Source organism: Labeo rohita, chromosome 10 (genome assembly GCF_022985175.1).
Source record: "Labeo rohita strain BAU-BD-2019 chromosome 10, IGBB_LRoh.1.0, whole genome shotgun sequence".
NCBI lineage: Eukaryota > Metazoa > Chordata > Actinopteri > Cypriniformes > Cyprinidae > Labeo > Labeo rohita.
Genome location: NC_066878.1, coordinates 8,180,045 through 8,202,808, shown reverse-complemented (window position 1 = coordinate 8,202,808; position 22,764 = coordinate 8,180,045). Strand labels below are relative to the sequence as shown.

Here is a 22,764-nt window from a genome sequence, read left to right as displayed (position 1 = left end):
TGCGCTCGCTTTTACTACAAGGTAGGCTGCATTAAATACTAAACATAAAATGGGTGATCAACGGAAAACAAACGTTAGTCTGTTTGTGTAATGATGCAGTAGCGCTCCTAACTTGACAGACAGCTCTTGTTAAACCCGTAAAGTGAAAGTGAAAGCCGTCTCACTTTAAAGCCGTTTTTCTCAAAATCCCATTCCTGAAAAGCATCGCTATCAGCCAACCTAAGATACCCATAACGTAGGTTATGTAAAAAAAAAAAGTTTTGGAAAGGGGCCTGAACTCAGCTTTCATATGGTGTCAAAACCTAAAAAAAGGTAAAATTTTACCATGTGTTGAGTTTTCCTAGATCGCATCACATATCTGCCGTCTCTGGCAAAATACGACACCTCTCCAGCTGATGTCTGCAAACTGTCAAACACAGTTTGACAGTTTTTGGCATTTTAAGTTAGACGCGTTTAATGTAGCTAAGCTAACAGCAAACCACCTGCTGCAGTCAGAGCAAGTGTAACGATAGTTGCAACATTCACGCGCTTCTCGGATGGTCTCATTTCCAGACGATTTGTGCTTTTAATTCGAAATGTGAAAGTGGATAGTAACTACAAAGATGTCTTGGATTTCTATCATCAAAGCTTTCCGACGTTCACGGGAGTTTTCTCATTCAGTAAATAAATTTTCTGATCATTCTGACACCCCATGAGTGCAGTATTTAAATTTAACTAGCAATCATGCATGTTGATGAATCAATGCTTCTACATCCGTGTCATAGCACCAGAAGACAAATATTTCAATCGACAGTTCAGGCATTTAAGTGGCACCGAAATTCGCGTTCTGATTCGGTCCGGTACATACCGGTCACATGGGTACCGGTGCCGTATTGGCACCGGGTTTCGGTACCCAACCCTAGTCACTACCGAACACCTTTTTAAATAAACTAAATTTTACTACAGTTATGGAATTTTTTTGTATTTTAGCATGTTTTAGTAGTGTTTTAGTATGCGAGTTAAAATTCTGTAATTTAAAGTGGTCACTACCAAAACATTACTGTCACTACTGAAAATATGCAGTCACTACCGAAAAATGGGATGTTTTGTCAAAAATAAAGCATACTGATTTATCAGCTAAGATGTTATGATAGTGAATGAATCCTTAACCTTGAAACCAGTATGATCAACTTTTTGCCTTTTTTGCCTTTACTAAGAAAAATTTGATTCAAATACAACAAATCTCATAAATTACACTTGAAATATTGTTATAAATTGAATTATGTATTTACCTCTGAAATTTTTTTAATAAAATAAAAAAAAAAAAAAAAAAAAAAAAAAAAATCTAGATGCAATCAAAATCTTAATAGGTCAATATATTAAATTATTATTACTGTGTTTCAACAGTGACAAATTTGGGGGAGAGGACAAATTTTCTGAAAATACAACATGAGAATTAACTGCACAATCTCTAGGAATATGTACTTTGGATATTATATAATTTGCATACATAAATTTTTTTGGAAAAAGACCCATTTTTTTCCCAAGACATTTCCAACTCTGACTTTGGACCAGTTTTGTAGAATGGGTACATTAACATATAAGGGTATATGTGAATTTTGCATCCAATGTCCCCTTTAATTATTAGCTTTTCATCAACTCATGAACCTAGTGTAGTCCCCTTATAAACCTCCAAGAGTTCACAAATGAAAGTGTGGGAAACCCTGCATTAAACCTTTAACAATGAAAAAAATTAACTACAGGGAAACTACAGAAGTAGTTTTGTCCTTCCCCTATATAATAATTGACCAAAATGCAAGACAGGAGCTTTTGCCACATGATTCCATACACATAACTCAGAGTACACATAATGCTGTTTCCATTGTTGGTTTCAAGTGTAGTTATTTCAAAAAATAAAATACTGCAAGAATGCATTTTGCTTTTATTAGGAGTAGTTCACCTTTTATTAGGAGTAGTAACATTTTTTTTTTTTACAGATGATGTACTCACCCCCTTTGTCATCCAAGAAGTTCATGACTTTCTTTCTTCAGTCGTAAAGAAATTATGTTTTTTGAGGAAAACATTTCAGGATTTCTCTCCATATAATGGACTTTAATGGTGCCCCAGAGCTTGAACTTCTAAAATGCAGTTTAAATGCGGCTTCAAAGGGCTCTAGACCCTAGGAATAATGATCTTATCTATATTTTTTTAACCTCAAACGCTCGTCTTGTCAAGGTCTGCGTGAACTGTTATTTCTGGTTTAAGACAGGGTATGTCGAAAACCTCCATCTCATTTTCTCCTCCAACTTTAAAATTGTCCTAAATTGCTGCAGAAGTACCCAGTGTTTACAAAGTGAACATGCAAAGAAGGTCAAACGGCCTTTGCAAAAAAAGGTAAAACAGCGATGTAGGATGATTTTGAAGTTGGAGGACAAAATGAGATGGTAGTTTTTCTAACTACCCTACCCTATTGAACTGGAAAAAACAGTTCACGCAGACCTAAACAAGAGGAACGTTTAAGGTTAAAAAAAGTACATAAACTGTAATTTTTTTTTTTTTTTAAATAACTGATCGTTTCGATAAGATAAGATCATTCTTCCTTGGCTGGGATCGTTTAGTGCCTTTTGAAGCTGAATTTAAACTGCACTTTTGAAGTTCAAACTCAGGGGCACCATAGAAGTCCACTATATGGAGCAAAATCCTGAAATGTTTTCCTCAAGAAACATTTCTTTACAACTGAAAAAAGAAAGACATGAACATCTTGGATGACAAGGTAGTGAGTAAATTATCTGTACATTTTTGTTAGACTACTCCTTTAAACATACAAACTTTCTTGCAGAGATGGACAAAAACCTCAAAAAAAAAGATGCAAATGAAAAATAATGCACTAAAAAAAAACCATATATTTGTATATTCTACACATCTGACTGAGCCTGACATGACACAGTGTTAAAGACCATAAGATGTTGCTTTGTTTTTTTGCTGTACTGACGTATTTTTGAAACTGAAACAGGTTGAGCGGAAGTGGAAGGTCTATTTCAATAGTCTTTATTTTAGTCTAGCTACAATAATATGACTGAATCATGATTTCCTATGTGCTATTGTTATTTGGATATTGGTTATTCTAATTCCAAAGAGAATTTTAATGGACAAACATCTATCTATATAGCCTTCAATACACATTGCTGTCCAAAAGTTCGGGAGTCATAATGATTTTTAAACAAATTAATTGTTTTATTCATCAAAAAAGCATTAAATCAATCAAAAGTGACAGTAAAGACAAAAATATTTTTGTTGTCTTCGCACACAAAACGTATTTTTGTAGCTTCATAACATTAAGACTGAACCACTGATGTCACATGGACTATTTTAATGATGTCCTTACTACCTTTCTGGGCCTTGAACATGTCAGTCGCATTGCTGTCTATGCAGGGTCAGAAAGCTCTCAGATTTCATCAAAAACATCTTAATTTGTGTTCTGAAGATGACCGAAAGTCTTATGGGTGAGTAACTAATGACAGAATTTTCATTTGTGGATAAACTATCCCTTTAATGCACTGACGTGAATCCAGTTTGTGTAATCACTCACCTTCTCCAGCTCCTCTTCATCTTCCTCCTCCTCTTCCTCAGAGAAGTCTGGAGCTTTCTTGGCCAGCAGCGGGTGCCACTGCAGACACTTGCGTTTGGGCCGCTTTCCGCTGACCTCTCCTTCCACCGGAGGTTCTTTCCCTCCACCTCCGCCCTTCATACTGCTGCTGACCCTGATGAGGGCAAAGGTCAGAGGTTAAACACGGCCCTTAATGCTCTTTAACATCACATAATAGACCATATGACAGGAAGAGGCCACGACTCACTGATGATTACATTGCCTGGTAGTTAATTTAAAGGTGAAATGTGCAATTGGTTACCATGAGAGAGAAAAAAAGAGCCATTTTAGGAGACAGAAAGGCAGCCGCAGACTGCAAATATAATTTGATGGGCATCATAAGAATATAAGAAAAGCCACACTATAATAATGTATTTTTGATGGGGTCGTAAATCAAGTAATAGCTCTATAACAGTGGACAAGAAACCTTGATTCAGTGCATATTCAATGTGCAGTCTCTTCTAGTGCACAGTGTTAGTTCAAGGAAACCAGGCACGCTGTCGAGTGCAGTGTGGCGCAGTGTTCGCTGAGGGAGAGCGGACACAGGCTTCCCTGTCTATCTCAGCACTGTTCTTCTGCGTCTGCAGCACCGGTGCAGCTCTACTGTACATGTGACCTTCACATACACCAGCTCTCTCCTCTCCAATAGGTCCAATAGGACCAGAGCACACATCTCTCACACGTTCATTGCATGCACACAAACAGGAAGAGGAAGACACACACAGTCACGTCACCATGAATCTTAACATACAGGCTCACCACTAACTAGACTGTTTCCTAACTTGTGCACATCGATTATCATGTGTTGTACTTTAAACTGCACATAGAAAAGGAGTACAGTGTATCTAGATATTGCATTAGCAGCAGACATCTTCTGAAAGGTTGTTCATAGCTGGTATCTGCTGCCCTCTTGCTGTTAATTTGGTTACAGGACTGTTATGAACAAATGCTGACACTAGACGAGGTCTCACACGTTCATTCATCGTTGTTAAAGGAGAAGTCCCCTTCCAGAAAAACAATTTACAAATAATTTACTCACCCCCTTGTCATCCAATATGTTCATGTCTTATAATAATATAATATTATATTATATATTTTGCTCAAACAGTATGAATTGTTCTTTAGTTACATGAAATACGTAGTTGTATTTAAAACAATCATCACATTTGTCATGAAAAAGCATGAAAAGCTTTTGGTTAAAGGACTTTTAGATCTGCTTATAGCCTGCTCTTTTTTCGAGTTCTCACATTAAAGGAGAAGTCCACTTCCAAAACAAAGATTCACATATAATGTACTCACCCCCTTGTCATCCAAGATGTTCATATATTTCTTTCTTCAGTCGTAAAGAAATTATGTTTTTCAAGGAAAACATTTTTGCATACTTCTCCATATAATGGACTGATATGGTGCCCCGATTTTAAACTTCCAAAAAACAGTTTAAATGTGGCTTCAAACGTTCCCAAATGCGGTTGTAAACGATCCCAGCCGAGGAAGAAGGGTCTTATCTAGCGAAATGATTGGTTATTTTCATTTAAAAAATACAATTTATATATTTTTAATGCCAAATGCTCGTCTTGTCTTACTCTGCCTGGACTGTTTTTGCTCCGGTTCATGACAGTTAGGGTATGTCGAAAAACTCCCATCTCATGTTCTTCAACAACTTCAAAATCGTCCTATATCGCTGTTTTACCTTTTTGGTTAGGGGTGTTTGATCTTCTTTGTGTCACGTGTCTTTTGTGTTTTGAGTTCTGTCTTCATTGTGTTTTTTCCCCTGACCTAGTTTTCCTGTGTTTCCGGATTCTCATTCCATTCACCTGTCCCTTATTTATTATCCTCATTAGTCCCTCGTTTAAGTTAGTACTTATAGCCCTGCCCTTCCATAGTTTCTTGGTCCTGTCTCTGTTGTGATTTAAGCAGTTGTTTTCTCTGGATTTATTAAATATTCTGTTTACATGGATTTTCTGCCTCCTTTGTGTTTCTCACCCAAACAACATGTTACAGAAGACAGGACCCTCAAAAAAATGAAGTGGGCTGAGGACTTTATATTAAACATCCAGCAAGGTGGACAACCTTTGGAGCGTTATGTGGAGGAGTTCCTGAGTGTTTTCCATCTGGTGAGCTGGAGTGAACATATGCTTAATGCGTGCTTCCGAATGGGACTGGACGATGATGATTTGTCCGGATTCCTGTCTCCTAATGATTGTTAAAGACCTGTAGCAGATTTTATAAATTATGATCTTGATTTAAACGGTTCCAAGTTTTTCGTTGATTTGGAGGATTCTAATCCTCCTCTTACCCGGAAGTGTGCACATGCTCCAGCTCACCATAAACCAGCTCCCTCCACATACCGCTCCAATGGTTCTGTTCCACCTGCCATTTTTCAAGGGCCACTCCAGCGTGCCCTCCAGAGTCTGCTCCTGCGCTATTGGATATGGCACTTCCGCCAGAGTTCTTTGCCCCTATGCTCTCTCCGTTGTCTCCGCTCCTCCAGAGCACCTTCCAGAGCCTGCTCCTCCTGAACTCTTCCTGGCCTGTGGACCTTTAAATTTCCCCCAGAAAATTTTAGAGGGGGGAGTCCATATTCCCATGGCCATAGTGGTCAGGCCAGAGGCTAAGGCCACGGAGGCCATCCAGCCATGCCCTCCTAAACCACTTGCTCCGCCATGGCTTCCTGGACTGCCTGACCCGCCATGGCTCCTTGAACTGTCTGCTCCACCATTGCTCCCCGAGCTCCATGATCCGCCATGGCCTCCTGAACTGTCTGCTCCGCCATGGCTCCCGGAGCTCCCTGATCCATAATGGCCTCCTGAATTGTCTGCTCCGCCATGGCTCCCCGAGCTCCCTAATCTGCCATGACCTCCTGAACTGTCTGCTCTGCCATGGCCCCCCGAGCTCCCTGACCCGCCATGGTCTCCTGAGCTCCCTGCTCCGCCCTGGAGGCCTTCCTTATCTCTGCCCTATGACTGCCCTCATTCCCTCATTCTCATTCCATTCACCTGTCCCTCTTTTATTATCCTCATTAGTTCCTCGTTTAAGTTAGTACTAGCCCTGCCCTTCCATAGCTTCTTGGTCCTGTCTCTGTTGTAATTTAAGCGGTTGTTTTCTCTGGATTTATTAAATACTATGTTTGCATGGACTTTCTGCCTCCTTCATATTTCTCACCCAAAAACGCATTACACTTTGCATGTTCACGTTGCAAAGACTGGGTTGGAACTTCTGCAGTGACGTAGGATGATTTTGAAATGATTTTTGAAGTTGAGGGAGAAAATACGATTGGAGCTTTTTTCGACATACCCTAACTGTCTTGAGTCAGAATACACAGAGTTCATGGAGAGAAAGGCAAGACAAGCCTTTGAGATTAAAAAGTATTTTTTTAAAATGAAAAACCGATCATTTCACTAGATAAGACCCTTCTTCCTCGGCTGGGATTGTTTACAACCCCATTTGAAGCCGCATTTAAACTGCTTTTTGGAAGTTCAAAATCGGGGCACCATATCAGTCCATTATATGGAGAAAAATGCGGAAATGTTTTCCTCAAAAAACATAATTTCTTTACGACTGAAGAAAGAAAGACATGAACATCTTGGATGACAAGGGGGTGAGTACATTATATGTGAATCTTTGTTTTGGAAGTGGACTTTTCCTTTAATGTGAGAACTTGAAAAAAGAGCAGGTTATAAGCATATCTAAAAGTCCTTTAACCAAAAGCTTTTCATCCTTTTTCATGACAAATGTGATGATTGTTTTAAATACAACTACATATTTCCATGTAAATAAAGAACAATTCATACAGTTCGAGCAAAATATATAATATTATATTATTTTATATTGTCACTGTAATAAAAACAACGGATTAATCTAAAATTAACTGAGTTAAACATGAGTAGTGAGGAAAAACTCCACAAAAAGAAAGAAAAAAAAAACTACAACTGTTCTTGAAAGTATAACACAGAAAATTCTCACAAACTAGTTGAAGTCAAAAGTTTACATACACCTTGCAGAATTTTTACCAAAATAAGAGGGATCATACAAAATGCAAGTTATTTTTTATTTAGTACTAACCTGAATAAGATATTTTACATAAAAGACATTTACATACAGTCCACAAGACATAATAATAGTTGAATTTATAATAGTGACCCCGTTCATTCTTAATACTGTGATGTTACCTGAATGATTCACAGCTATTTTTTTGTTTGTTTGTTTGTTTAGTGATAGTTGTTCATGAGTCCCTTGTTTGTCCTAAACAGTTAAACTGCAGGCTGTTCTTCAGAAAAATCCTTCAGGTCCCACAAATTCTTTGGTTTCTCAGCATTTTTGTGTTTTTGAACCCTTTCTGACAATGACTGTATGATTTTGAGACCCATCTTTTCACATTGAGGACAACTGAGAGACTCATATGCAACTATTACAGAAGGCTCAAACCCTCACTGTTGCTTCTGAAGAAAACACGATGTTGATGCATTAAGAGACGGGGGTGTAAACCTTTGAACAGAATGAAGATGTGTACAGTTTTCCTATTTTGCCTAAATATATATTTTTTTCATTTAATACTGCCCTTCAGAAGCTACAAAAGATGCTTACATGTTTCCCAGAAGACAAAACAAGTTAAATTTACCCTGACCTTCAAATTTAAAAAAGGTTTCACCCCCGGGCTCTCCGATTCTGCAAGGTGTATGTAAACGTTTGACTTCAACTGTATATGCTGATTTGTGACTAAAAACTATAACTGTGAATAAAATAATGGCAATTAATCTAATGTTTTTTTTCTGTAGAAAACAAAATAAAATGTTAAATAAACATTAACATTTTATTTGTTTGCTAATTGATTTCTACAATAAATGAATAAATGAATAAAAATGTCATGCAATTTAAATCCAATTTTTCCTCTTTGGCACACAAAAGGAGATGTTTTGAGGCTGTTCATGCTGCTCTTTTTGATACAACACACACTGCCCTCCAAAAGTTTGGAAACGCCCTAGAAAAGTAGGGTTTTGGACAATATTAACATGAATCCTTTTTAATTTGTACTAATTTTGCACTGATAAGGGACAACACAAACTACGAAAACATATTTTATTACATAAACAGTTTATACATAGAAAAAACTTAAGTGTTTGATTCATCAAAATATCCACCATTAGCAGCTATTACAGCTCTGCATAATCTGGGCCTAAATTCATTGTATTCTAAACTTAATTGGCAATCAATTGTTGAAGATACTAAGGTGTTCTGACCCAAAAATCTTTTAAAAACCTGGGCCAAGTTTAAACCAGTAATCAGACATCACAGGGGCATGTCTGACTTTGACATGTGTATATTGCCATTATTATGTAGTCAAAATGAAAATTATTATTGCTGGTCTTCAATGATAATATCAAGTTACTTTAATTTATTTGCACCAAAAAATGATAAGGATTTATGATGATATCGTCCAAAACCACACTTGCCAGGGGTGTTTCCAAACTTTTGGAGGGCAGTGTTAGAAGACAGTTCCCATCCAAAGTTGTGAATTTAACTTGGAAAATTGGAAAACTTATTCTTCAAATGCATTTCATTCTATCATTATTCGCATTAACCCTTTTCAAAAACCACCTCAAGTGAGCGTGAAAACTTTTTGCGAATTAAGGAATTTTCCCCCAAAATTTGGCATTTCCATCACTCTCATTTTGTGGACATTTATAGTCAAACTATTCTTGTCAATGTTCTTTCTCTGGAAACAAAAGTTCCCCGTAGCTACTGCAGGTAAAACTGTACACGGGCCACTTGATTGAAACCAATCAGGTCTTGCAGGACAGCAGTTCTCCCCTTTATGACCAGTCACTGTATGCACTAATGGGTGTTCAGCCTGAGTGGCAATAGCCCTTCTTAGTGAATGATGGCCTGATAAAGTGCAATAAAACAGACATTACAGGAGCCTACATTGTCAAATGAGAATAAAAAAACACATTAGAAAAAAAATTATTTCACATGGGTGAGATTGCAGCATCAATTGGCAAGAAAAATCCCAAACCTTATCAACTAAAATATAGGACCAATACTATGAGTCATGGTTGTGGAAATGTAAATATAGATTAAGATCACTATTAAAAAAATGGAGTAGTGGCATGCTGTTAACGGCCACAAAAAATTATTCTGGCTTGTAACACAGTACATAAAAAAATAAGCAAAAATCGTGTTTACATTGAAAGTGATTCTTACTGTCAAAGGAAATCTGTGCGAAAATTGAATGATTTGTTTTCATAATAAAATTAAGAACTGAAAATTTTGACATTACAATAAAAGTTTTTGCCCTTCACACGTTTTATGTTTGCATGTATTCTCTGACCTTCTATCTTATGTACTCTCAGGAACTTTCAAAAGCAAATTTGATCTAAATTCCCAAATTTGAATGAAACACGAGTTTAAATCCTCACTGAACCAAGACTGTCCAAGAACTCTATGTTTAAAGCAATGAAATCTATTCTGATCTATGCATATCTGACATCCAATAATAAACAAATGGCAAAATTTATCTCAACGTAACCCTGGTGCATGACATTAATCATAATCCTAACATAAATTTAGCTCTACTTTATTTGAATAGCAAACAGAAAGCTAAACAGGGTAGATAATAACAGGTAGCTTCAAGATCTAAGATCTGATCTGGGGCACCTTAATGCCTCACTATTGTCTAAAGACTGTAAAATAAGCAAATTATAACTTATAAAGATGTACATTACATTATGACATTTTATAAGATCATGAAAGATACAGCATAAACAGGATAGTAGGACTTTTACACTGCAGAGGTGTGTCAAAGTTCCTCATCGCGTCATCTATCTCTGAAAGTTTGATCTGGCAGAATGTAATTATACAGGCCAGATATGTGGCTCCGAGCCTCAGGTGTAAACAAGGCTGCTTCACCTGAATCAATATTCAGGTGTGCATGTTTTACTAGCAGAAATAATAGGATGAAATCAAACTTTAATGATGCACACTTGATAAATGCAGTGAAAACCTACAACAGATGATACTGTCTAAGAGGAAATGTTTAGAAAACAACAGCAGTTTTGATATTCATATGTAAATACCAGCAGTGAACTTGGAGGTTTGTATTATTAGACTATTATTTAAAAAAAAAAAAAAAACCTTAAATAGCACAATCATCCATAAATTAATTGCACTTTAACCCTTCTTTTGTCCTAAGAAACTGCATTTACCTGTGATCTTCAGGTTCAATTTAAAAAAGCATCAAAAACATTTTTTCTTAAAAATCATTGTTATTTTCTTCTTGTTAAATCTTATTAAAATGTAAAAACTTTTCTATTGCTGCTTAAACTCATTCACTTTTGGAATTTCATATCTCAAATTTTATAATAATTTCTGTATTAACTGTAATATTAGAAAATCAACTTTATACAACTTAAAGGAGAAGTCCACTTCCAAAACAAAGATTCACATATAATGTACTCACCACCTTGTCATCCAAGATGTTCATGTCTTTCTTTCTTCAGAGGTAAAGAAATTGTTTTTTGAGGAAAATATTTCAGGATTTCTCTCCATATACTGCACTTCTATGGTGCCCGCGAGTTTGAACTTCCAAAATGTAGTTTAAATGCGGCTTCAAACGATCCCAAATGCGGTTGTAAACGAGTCCAGCCGAGGAAGAAGGGTCTTATCTAGCGAAACGATCGGTTATTTTCATTCAAAAAATACTATTTAAATACTTTTAATCTCAAACGCTCGTCTTGTCTCGCTCTCCCTGAACTCTGTGTATTCTGATTCAAGACAGTCAGGGTATGTCGAAAAACTCCAATCGTATTTTCTCCCTTAACTTTGAAAATCATTTCAAAATCATCCTACATCGCTGCAGAAGTACCAACACAGTCTTTGCAAAGTGAACATGCAAAGAAGATCAAACACCCTTAACAAAAAAGGTAAAACAGCGATATAGGACGATCTTGAAGATGAGGGAGTTGATGGGAGTTTTTCGACATACCCTAACTGTCTTGAACCAGAAAAAAAGAGTTCAGGCAAAGTAAGACAAGACAAGATTAAAAAGTATATAAATCATATTATTTTTATGAAAATAGACGATCGTTTCGCTAGATAAGACCCTTCTTTATCGGCTGGAATCGTTTAGAACTGCATTTGAGATTGTTTGAAGCCACATTTAAACTACATTTTGAAAGTTCAAAATCGGGGCACCATATCAGTCCATTATATGGAGAAAAATGCTGAAATGTTTTCCTCAAAAAACTATTTCTTTACGACTGAAGAAAGAAAGACATGAACATCTTGGATGACAAGGGGGTGAGTACATTATACGTGAATCTTTGTTTTGGAAGTGGACTTCTCCTTTAAAGCTACAATTTTGGATTTTCATTACAATTTTAATTTTTTTTTTTTTTAAATATTCAAAATCTACATGACATGCTGAAAGGCCAAAAGGTCATAATCGTTTTCTGAACTACAAGACAAAAATATCAGATAGCACACTTTTTAAATAGTTGTTTTTTATAAAAACAAATTGATTAAAATCAGAAAATTTGCTTTTGTTCTGTTTTAGATATTCATAACAATGTCATCAAGCCTGGTTTCAGTACCAAGAGCAATGTGGTATTTATAGTCTATTCTTTACAGATTACAATGGATGGGTTAAAGGAATAACATGCTATGAATTTTCTAATATGCCATTATATGATGATCAAAAGTACAATTTGTTATTGATGCAGTCATTCAGGAAAGTAGACCATGTTTGAACAGACAGCTCTTTGCATGATAAAAGGTTGAAGAATGAATATGTGTTTTATCTCGGATTGAGCACAACCCAATAAGCAGGTGATTATGTACAGACGCGAGCTTAAAATCTGTGATGTAATGAGTGTTTGATCCGTGATGTTAAGGCATCAGATCCCAATTAGTCTGTGAATCTAAGAGATATAACAACCGATGAAGAGGAAAAACACATGGCATGAAGTGAAGGCGTACTTACAGAGCCACAGAATATGGAAATACGGTATTTGAAAGATGAGGATGGATCTGTCAGTCAGGCTGTATCATGCGATGAAGATGACCTACAAAGTGAAACAAAAAAACACTGTGCCCTCAGTACAGGAATAAATCGTCGAAAGCAAAGCCAAATGCACCACATAACGTTGCCCCGAGTCCGACCTCATCGGTCAGCCACATTTTAACTATGTTGTGGATTAGCTAGGCATACGTGCACCTCTACAGCTTCAATCTGAGGTGGCAGCTCCGGTGTTGTTGATGAAGCATAAAGTTATGACATAGCTCAAAGCATACATTGAATTCATTCAAAAACAGTTCAGTTATGGCAAGCTGTTGTAACATTTATTCATTACAAAGTATATTATTTACTAATACTTGTTTTTTAATGTTACTATTACAAAAACGCCACAAACTAAGTAAATGGACATCATTTTTCAGATTACTAGTAAACAGTCCAACAGTGACTATCCTTTTTTAACTCATTCAATTCGATACTAGGAAACGTTAATTAAACATTTGTTCTTATTTCAACAATCACAGTATCCGTAATTTAGTAGGGCTGGCTTTTTCAGAAGTGATCCCGATCCGATACCAATAATTCAGAGTGTCTGACGTTTTTTTTAAATCAGTGTTGAATTTCTTTACCTCAGTGTGTGTTGACATGATCATCACTCTTTTATGTTACACACAATCTACTAAATATAGACTTTACGTTAAAGAAAAACAAAAAAAGAATGAATTTATAATTATAATCTACGACAAAAATACTATTATAAACTAAGTAAGTGAATAATTCCGTAACAATGTTACTCTAGCAAAACATGAGTGCACAATAATTTTTTAAAATCTAAAATTAAAAAAATAAAAAAAAAAGTGGGGAACAAATAAAAGTGAATAAGTGTAGGACTAAATCTAGTAAAATTATGCACACTGCTTTTTGTATTATTGTAAAATACACTCTTGAAAAACAAGTAATATATTTATATACAAATATACTATAAAAGCACTATAAAATAATTAAACAAACAACTTTAAAATGTATAGCACAGTAATGAGGCAGCAGCATATGAGAGATGAGACGAACAAGAAAGGCTATTAATAATCTTTCATCACGCAAAAGTATTATAATACAAAAGGCTCCGTAAAAAAGTTTTATTGTCTTGACTGTCGTAACTGATCGCAATTTGAACGCTGAATGGAGGATGAAAGACAGCCGCAGCGGAGAAAATAATTTACGTTAACTTGAATTTAACAACTTAAATACTTAGCTGTACCTCCCATTAAACTATAAAACGGCTTATGAAAACTTTACTGTGCTTTATAATGTGTGTGTGGCTTTCGTGGGGCTTAACAATAACACAGAATAGCATACGAACAATAGCAGATTTGAATCACCGATACCCGATCCAGCAGAAAATGCCAGTATCGGAGCGATACCGATACTGAATATCGGATCGGTGCACCCCTATAATTTAGTCACTTACTAATAAATGCTAGTACTATCCAAGTAGCTACTAGTAAACAACTTCCTAAATCATTACTTGTAAAACTTGATTAGGTACAATATGAATATATACAAATCAGAAACTAAGAGCTGATATCTGAACACAATTCCCATAAAATTTTGTGGAAAATACTAACAGTAAGGATACTTACTAGTTTCTATTGAATAAACCAGCAACTAAACTACTGCTAAAATGTCATTCAAAGTTATTCTGTGCATCAACATATGGCAGTGCTACAATTTATCTGTGCCACAAATGCAAAGCTATACGAGTCCACACGCACAATTAATTGTCACACAACGCAATTTTTCAATTTAAACTTTTTAAATCGTCAGAAACATCAGAAAATTGCAGTCTTCAAAGATTAACTTGCTGCCAAGAGACATGAAATTAAAATTTACCTTCTCTAAATGCATGTTATAGATCTTATTGTAAACAATTCATCTGTAAACGTTTAATTTTTTCGACTTTCGAACGCAACAACCACATCTCAAAATTCAATAATCATCTGACAAATTGAACCAAATCCCCGTCCATACATTTTTCTACATCGCAATATGGAAGAAAAGATCTGTGGCTACACTTTCACTGGAATTTTTTTTAACTTTGATGAGTCGCTAACACAGCAGCAAAAGGTCGCCGACACTGAGAACGATTAAATCGCAGAAGGTCACCGAGTCGCCGCACTGTTGGTTTCCAGTCGCGGTCCTACTCTGAACTTTCAGATGCATCGCTGCCTGTCTGGACAAAATGGAGCACTTCTTAACTTTTCGCATTGCCAGTGGTCATAAGCAGTCATGTTGAATGAATGACTTCCTGTTGCTCTTCTATTGCAGATCTTTGTCAGTGTGAACACTGTTTTATTGACATATGCACTGACATCTAAAGAACAGTTGCTTGCGAGTTGAAACAACACGACCTTTGTTACATTAATAAAGATGCAAGCTGTAACAACTGTTAAGGAGGCTTGCCATACTTCGGCTCGTTCACGTAGGTCTTATTAAAGCACATCCGACACAGTTTCGTCGAGTGGATGGACGGTATATACTGTATTGCAGCGTTTAGTTTTCAGGTACAGCCTGAGAGCGGTGCTCTCGCCGAGTGTGTGCGTGTGTCTCTGCAGAACTCTCGATCACCGAATCAAGAACTCCACAAAGCACCATGTCGACGATATCCTCCGATTATTTAAACCCATCGAGCTCATTTCATAACTCGTCTGACCCCTTATTTGAACTGTGCTCGGTTTGCATCTCGGTGCAAAATGTCGATCTGGGCTCTGACAAGACAGACAGCCGAGAGTCCATCTTGCTTTGGGGAAGATGAAGTATAAATCTCACTCCTGTCAAACTCCGCCAGGGCATTTTCAGAGAGAGATCCCTCTCCACGAGCTTTCATTACTTAAACTAGGGGTTTTCGGGGCAGACTTTTCAGATGAGACGGTTTTGTGCTCGGGTTTCTCGTTCCGTTTAGTCAGATAGAATAAAAGTAGCTGGCTAGCCTGCTAGCCCCTGTGATGCGAGATTGCTCTAGCTCGCCTGAACGTGTCATTAGCAGACCCATATGCAATAATCGCACGGTCGGTCGTACATGTTAAATCGTCGTGAATTTCACAGAAAGCCTGATGTTCGGTGAGAGCAGGTGTCAAACACGGCGAACGCCAAAGTTGTTTATGCCGAAGCACAACAAACTGGCACGAATTTCGCACTGTCTAAGAGCGAGCGCCCGATCAATCGAAACTCGGGGCTTTTCGCACACAAAATATGTCCAAGTTTTCAGTCATCGCGGCATCTGTGAACGCAAACTTACCCCTGAAATCCGGTGGAAACGCCAGGGCCTTCTCATTCCAGCCGCAAACTTATTGACACATCAGAACAGTTCTGCACTGGCCGTCCGTACAGTAGCCCCACAGACACTTATATTATTTTTTACCGGATGCTTGGAAAGGAGCAACACCGCAGCGTGAAGTCGACAAAACTACATCGCAATCGCGCCGATCACTCCGAAAACGAATAACGGTGGGGGCCGGAATGCCACTTTGATATTAGTACTTTCGTTTCAGGCGAACAATTTTCTCGGTTTGTTTTCTCTCGCAGCCCTCCTCCCCCTCCGTGCGTTCAAGTGTTCCCACTGACTGCTCTGTTATGAAGCCCGTGTGCACAGTGTTTGGATGTTCACAGCGCTGGACTCACTGGCCTACCGTGTCACATCATCATCATCATCATCATCATTCAGTCGGTGTTCAGTTAGAAAATCAAGTCTATTATCATACCTGTGTTTTATAACAGTGTTTTATAACGTGGCAGCTGCGTTGACCATAAATAAGCTTGGCCACCTTATGACAAGCTGGTACCTGGTTTGCTGCTGGTTCACAAGCTTTGACCAGCTAATGACCATCACAGACCATAACAGACACAGAAACGGCTACCTTGTTCCAAAACACATCTATGGATTGACGTATATCATCTCATCATCACAACTAGCTGGTTGGTCAGTCACCATGCTCCAAAAACCAGCTCACATGACCAGCTGGTAACTGGTTTGTAGCTGGTTAAAGCTTAATGACAATCAGCTATGAACCAGCTACCGTGTTTCTAAACACAGCTAGTTAGTTTGTGCACAGTTATTTTTATATTTTTGACTGACTTTAATATCTCCATTATCATAATTAGCTGGTTGACCAGTAATCAGGTTCTAAGAACCACCTCACATTACCAGCTGGTAGCTGGTTTGTTGCTGGTTAAAGAGTTTAATGACCAACTTACAGTGTATCAGCTAGAATCCAAAAACCATGTTCCAAAACACATCTAGTTAGTTTGTGCACAGTTATTGGCTATTTTTGACTGACTTTACTATATAATCTTTATTAAAATTAGCTTGTTTACAAGTAATCATGTTTTAAAAACCACCTCACATTATCAGCTGCTAGCTGGCTTGTTTGCTGGTTAGAGTTTAATGATCATCATCTAGAAACTAGCTACCATGATCCAAAACACTTCTAGTTAGTTTCTGCGCAGTGGGCCTCGTTTGTGAAACAAACGTACGACGGAAAATTTGTTGTACAGTTGTTTCTACGCAAAACTTGGAATTTATCAATATGGAACGTGAGCGGTGGCTACGATCAAATCTCACATCAGGTCTAAGCTCGTGTACGCAAGTTTTTGAGTTAGCCTGAATTTGTGTGCAGCATAGATAATTTTGGAGAATTTTATAATGACAGCATTTTGTTCATTTATGTGAAGTACAAAGACTTGTTTACATCATGGATAATAGTTTAGCAACCAAATGTTACATGGCAAAAAATGAAAACATTTGGATGTTGACGAGAGAGGCTGTGAGCCCAGTGCTGTTTAGTTTCATTTCAGCTCGATGCTTGTATTCTGTAGGCCTATTCACTGTTTTTAGGGGCGTGATATGTCGATTGTTTTCAGCTGCCACATTTATCAACATACGATCATTCATACGATGCAATTGGTGGCATACGAATGTTTCATGAATCACATGTGAACTCTGTCGTAAGTTGATTTATGAATGAGGCCCAATATGTGGCTGTTTTGGACTGACTTGACTATATCATCATTATCATAATTAGCTGGTTGACCATTAATCAGGTTCTAAAAACCAGCTGTGAGCTGGATTGTTGCTGGTTAAAGTGTTTAATGACCATCTTATAGCAGCTAAAAACTAGCTACCATGCTCCAAAACTCATCTAGTTAGTTTGTGCACAGTTATTGGTTATTTTTGACTGACTTGACTGTGTCATTATTATAATAATTACTTGGTTGACCAGTAATCAGGTTCTAAATACCACATCACATTATCAGTTGGTATCTGGTTTGTTTGCTGGTTAAAGAGTTTAATGACCATCTTATACCACCTAGAAACTAGCAACCATGATCCAAAACACATCTAGTTAGTTTCTGCGCAATATGTGTCTGTTTTGGACTGACTTGACTATATCATCATTATTATAATTAGATGGTTGACCAGTAATCAGGTTCTAAAAAACACCTCACATGACCAGTTGGTAGCTGGTTTGTTGCTGGTTAAAGAGTTTAATGACTATGTTATTGCAGCTAGAAACTAGCTACCATGCTCCAAAGCACATCTAGTTAGTTTGTGTGTAATATAATGCTGTTTTGGACTAACTTGACTATATTTTCATTATCATAATTGGCTGGTTCACCAATAATCAGGCTCCAAAAACCACTTCACGTTTTAGTTGGTAGCTGGTTTGTTGCTGGTTAAAGAGTTTAATGACCATCTTATAGTAGGTAAAAACTAGCTACCATGCTCCAAAACACATCTAGTTAGTTTCTGTGCAAGGTGTTGCTGTTTTGCACTGAATCGACTATATCATCATTATCACAGCTTCCAAAAAACACCTTACATGATCAGCTGGTAGCTGGTGTGTTGTTGGATAAAGAGCTTAATAACCATCTTATACCACCTAGAAACTTGCTACCATGTTCCAAAACACATCTAGTTAGTTTCTGCACAAAATGTGGCTGTTTTGGACTAACTTGACTATATCATCATTATCATAATTAGCTGTTTACCAGTTATCAGCTTCTGAAACCACCTCACATAACCAGCTGGAAGCTAGTTTGTTGCTAGTTAAAGAGCTTAATGACCATCTTATACCACATAGGAACTAGCTACTTTGCTCCAAATTACATCTAGTTAGTTTATGCACAAAATGTGGCTGTTTTAGACTGACTTGAAGCTGACTGTATCATTTAATTAATAATTAGCTGGTTTACCAGTTATCGGTTTCCAAAAACCACCTCACATAAACAGCTGGATGCTGGTTTGTTGCTAGTTAAAAAGCTTAATGACAACCTTACACCATCTAGAAACTAGCTACCATGCTCCAAAACACATCTAGTTAGTTTATGTGCAACGTTTGGCTGTTTTGGACTAACTTGTGTATATCATACTTATCTTAATTAGCTGGTTCACCAGTAAACAGGTTTTAAAAACCACTTCACATGACCAGCTGGTAGCTGATTTGTTGCTGGTGTATCAGCTTAACGATCATCTTAGACTAGCTAGAAATGAGCTACCGTGTTGCAAAAACTTAACCAACCACCTTTAGATGATAAGAATGACTTATAGATGGTTTGTTGCTCATTTAAGACTGATCATCAGCTATAATATTTATATTATATTCATCATATCATATTATTGTTTTCATAATTAGCTAGTTGACCAGTCACCATGTTCCAAAAACCAGCTTGACCATCTCATGTGACTAGACGGTAGCTCAAAAGCTTATTGACCATCTTAGACCAGCCAGCAATGTTGCAAAAAGATGCTTGACTTAATCAGGTATAACTGACTAGTGGCTGGTTTGTTGCTGGTCTAAGTTGGTCCACCAGCTTAATGACCAGTTAGAAATGTTTTAAAATCCTGCCTGACCACCTTAAGCTGGTATGAACGACTGATAGCTGGTTTGTTGCTGGTCTAAGATGGTACAGCAGCTTAGACCAGTCACCTTGTTTCAAAACACCTTTCATTTCAAACCGGATTCATCAACAGGGTTTACGTCAAGCCATTCTCCCTAAACTTTTGCGCTGCATTTAAGTTGATTTACAGCACCTACTTCTAAAGGATGACACCACCATGCTGGGAATGCTTTTCTGATCACAGAACCACTATCTATAGAGCTTCCTGGATGTTGTATATTAGTGTCAGATCGCCGTCGCGCTAGTAAAATAAAGTCTAACAGTGCATGTGCGTCGCCACTTACCTGCAACAGGCCCCCAAAGTGACTTAACAGGTCCGTTGTCCACCTCTCTTACCTCTTCGATGGTGTCTTTTTCTGTTCACTTTTTTGCCAACATACAGTGTACTGTACATGCAGTGAGTGAAAATATAGTTTTCATGTAAGGACAGTTGTGATTGGCCGCACGCTTGAGTGACAGCCCGCGACAGCCACTCAGACTGCGCGAAACATTTCGGCACGGTTCCGAGATAGAGAGATTAAAACCACATCTTCATAATGTCCTGGACATTCACACAACACGCAAAACACACAATAGTTACAGAAGAAGTGTGCACTGTCATTCATTAGATCAACAGGGGGTGTGAATTTATCGATATAGAGACGCCATCGAGAAAGGAGAGCGAGTGTGACATACGCTTCAGAACAATCCCAACACACACTAAACAGTCACCGAGTGCAAACACACATTAGTGAACAACATTGATGTGTTTGCCCTTCATTCAGTCTTTGCGTACGACTGCTGAAAGCCCATTATGGTTAAAAGACGATGTAAAGCCATGCGTGTGTTCATTCGTGTCACAGCCTCGTCCTCTCACATACTGGTGCACCGTTTTCCTGTCTCGTTTGCCCTCTTTATGAGAGTTTTTCATGCGATGTGCCTACGTGCTAACATGAGAGTGGACATCGCATTATCACCTCTACGTATCACTTTGTTCACACAGGAGCTGGAATAAAACAAGCTATTTGTGTTCGTGATTATTTAGGACGTTGATATTGATGAATGATGATGAGGAGGAAGAGGAAGAGGGGGTCAACAGAGGCGGAATCATACCTGAGCGACGCGATGCTTTTTATAACTGTTAAGTTCATACTTTTCTGTCAGTCTTTCGTGTAATTCGAAATTTAACCCTGTCCCTGCTAAAATAAAAACAACGTATACTAGCTCAAATTGGATTACTGGTCTTCATTTTTTAAGCATGCTGATAAAGCTAGTCTGCCTTATGGTTTTAAACGGGTTTTGGACACTTTTCTACTAGTCTCGCTGATGTAAATCAGCTTAACTAGCTGCAGCACCAGCTTGGCCAGTCTAGGAGACCATATTAAACCAACTAAGACCAGCAAATCACCTTACTTTATTTATTTTTGTCAGCAGGTTATAAATGTATGTACTCTTGTAATAGTTAATTACTAATAATTATTAATTTGACAAATTTATTAGATTATTGATCTATTTTCTCCTTTATTTTCAAAAATGATTGCCATGCCCTGGTGAAAAAAACAGCATATGCTGGTAGGTATGTTTTGATGCTGGAATGCTGGTTAGGTAGGTTTTAATGCTGGTTTAAGCTGGTCCTTTGCTGGTTTTTGCTGGTCATGTTGCTGTTCAAGGACCAGCATGAACCCTGCAAAGGACCAGCATAAACCAGCTAAGGACCAACTTAAACCAGCATTAAAACCTACCTAATCAGCATTCCAGCATCAAAACATACCTACCAGCATATGCTGTTTTTTTTCACCAGGGTTTTTCTCTGATGGACTATGATTAAAGGTTATAATGTAATGTTTAGGTATAGGAGGGGGAGTGACGAATGTGATGATTAACTGACTTAAAATGAATGTACCTGAATCACTCTAATACCTTGTCACTTATGTGTTTATCATATTTTTTTGAGTTATGCAACACAGGCACACGAATGCGAAACGTGACATTCAGTATGTAGCCAAATGATTAATAATTACAGCTTTGGACTGACTGAACAACACACAAACCGAAAGATTCAGCCTCAGTGAGTGAATCTAATGGGCCAATCATTAACCTCCTGGTCAGATAAGTTTGATGAGACATTCTGTTCCCACAAAAGTAAAATCAAATCAGCTGTATTTTGATGTTTCATCTTAGTCACATTAAAACAATATGTGTTGATAGTCGTTTTGTAAAACTGAGAGACTGAGAGACTAAGAGAGAGAGAGAGAGAGTTGAGGAAAATCACATTAATGACTGATCAGATTATTGCTTTCAATGGAAGTGGCTCAGAAATAAATCAAGGTGTTTGCTCTGGTGGTCTTTATTAACTCTTCAGCAGCCTGTCTTTCATCGTCCTGAGTGATAATAGATCTGAAGGGTCTCCTTTACATGTGTAAACAGCTCCTTTGTATACACTCAGTAACTTGTGATTTATATCCTGTTGTTTAGGGCTCAAAATGATTTAAATGCTGCATTAGATGAGTAATTGAAAATGCAATGTTATTATTATCATCGTTGAATCACCTCTGCATCAGTATTGCAAAATGAATTTGTGTATTTCTTGACCTAAACTTCCCCATGTACATGGTTTCCACGGTCTTGGAAAAACTTCAAATTTTAGTGAATTTTAAAATTGTGTTTTGTGTACTGAAAATACATTGTATACCTTTATTTGGCCTAATAGTATTTGTGTAAGGTAAAATTGTTTGCAAAAGCAAACTGAATCATTCTTATGAGTAGGTTCTTTAGTATGAATCAGTCAAAGCAGTTCATAGAAAGGTCCAAATGACTCATTAACAAATCAATCTAAATCAAAATGTTTTTTAAAAACCCTAATGGTCATAGAAAGGTCATTGACATCTCAGAAATTCACTTGTGAAAAAAGACTGCATGTAGCAAAACAGGCTTTCTGTAACATGTATGTTACATTAATGATTCATTCATGGAGGCCATATCTAATTTATTTTTAAACATAAAGCTTGAATTGGCTTTGATTCCTGCACTTTCTCTACAATCCAAAACAATATTATATCAATAATATAATCTACAGAGATTGTAACAGCAATAAACATCACAGAACAAATTTAAAACACTTCATATGTTTATATCACATACAAGCTACTGTTGGGTTGGTTCCACCAAATACCTACAACTGAAGTTCATGGCAGAT

The 22,764-nt window shown here is 37.3% G+C and overlaps 1 protein-coding gene across 7 annotated transcripts in view; it reads right to left on the bottom strand.

The window, feature by feature from the left end:
- Nucleotides 1-19,997, bottom strand: part of LOC127171973 (HMG box transcription factor BBX) — a 49,599-nt gene extending 29,602 nt beyond the window's left edge. For 2 of the 7 annotated variants that reach the window (XM_051120961.1, XM_051120965.1), the window contains exons 1-3: nt 15,931-16,273; nt 12,603-12,684; nt 3,569-3,740 (exon numbers count right to left, since the gene is read on the bottom strand). In XM_051120961.1, the coding sequence (XP_050976918.1) occupies nt 3,569-3,727 (159 nt within the window). In that variant the 5' untranslated portion in view covers nt 3,728-3,740; nt 12,603-12,684; nt 15,931-16,273. Of the gene's footprint in view, nt 1-3,568; nt 3,741-12,602; nt 12,685-15,930; nt 16,275-19,873 lie in introns of those variants that run through there. The other 5 variants (XM_051120964.1, XM_051120966.1, XM_051120962.1 and 2 more) reach the window with 4 other exon arrangements.
- Between the last annotated feature and the right edge of the window lie 2,767 nt (nt 19,998-22,764).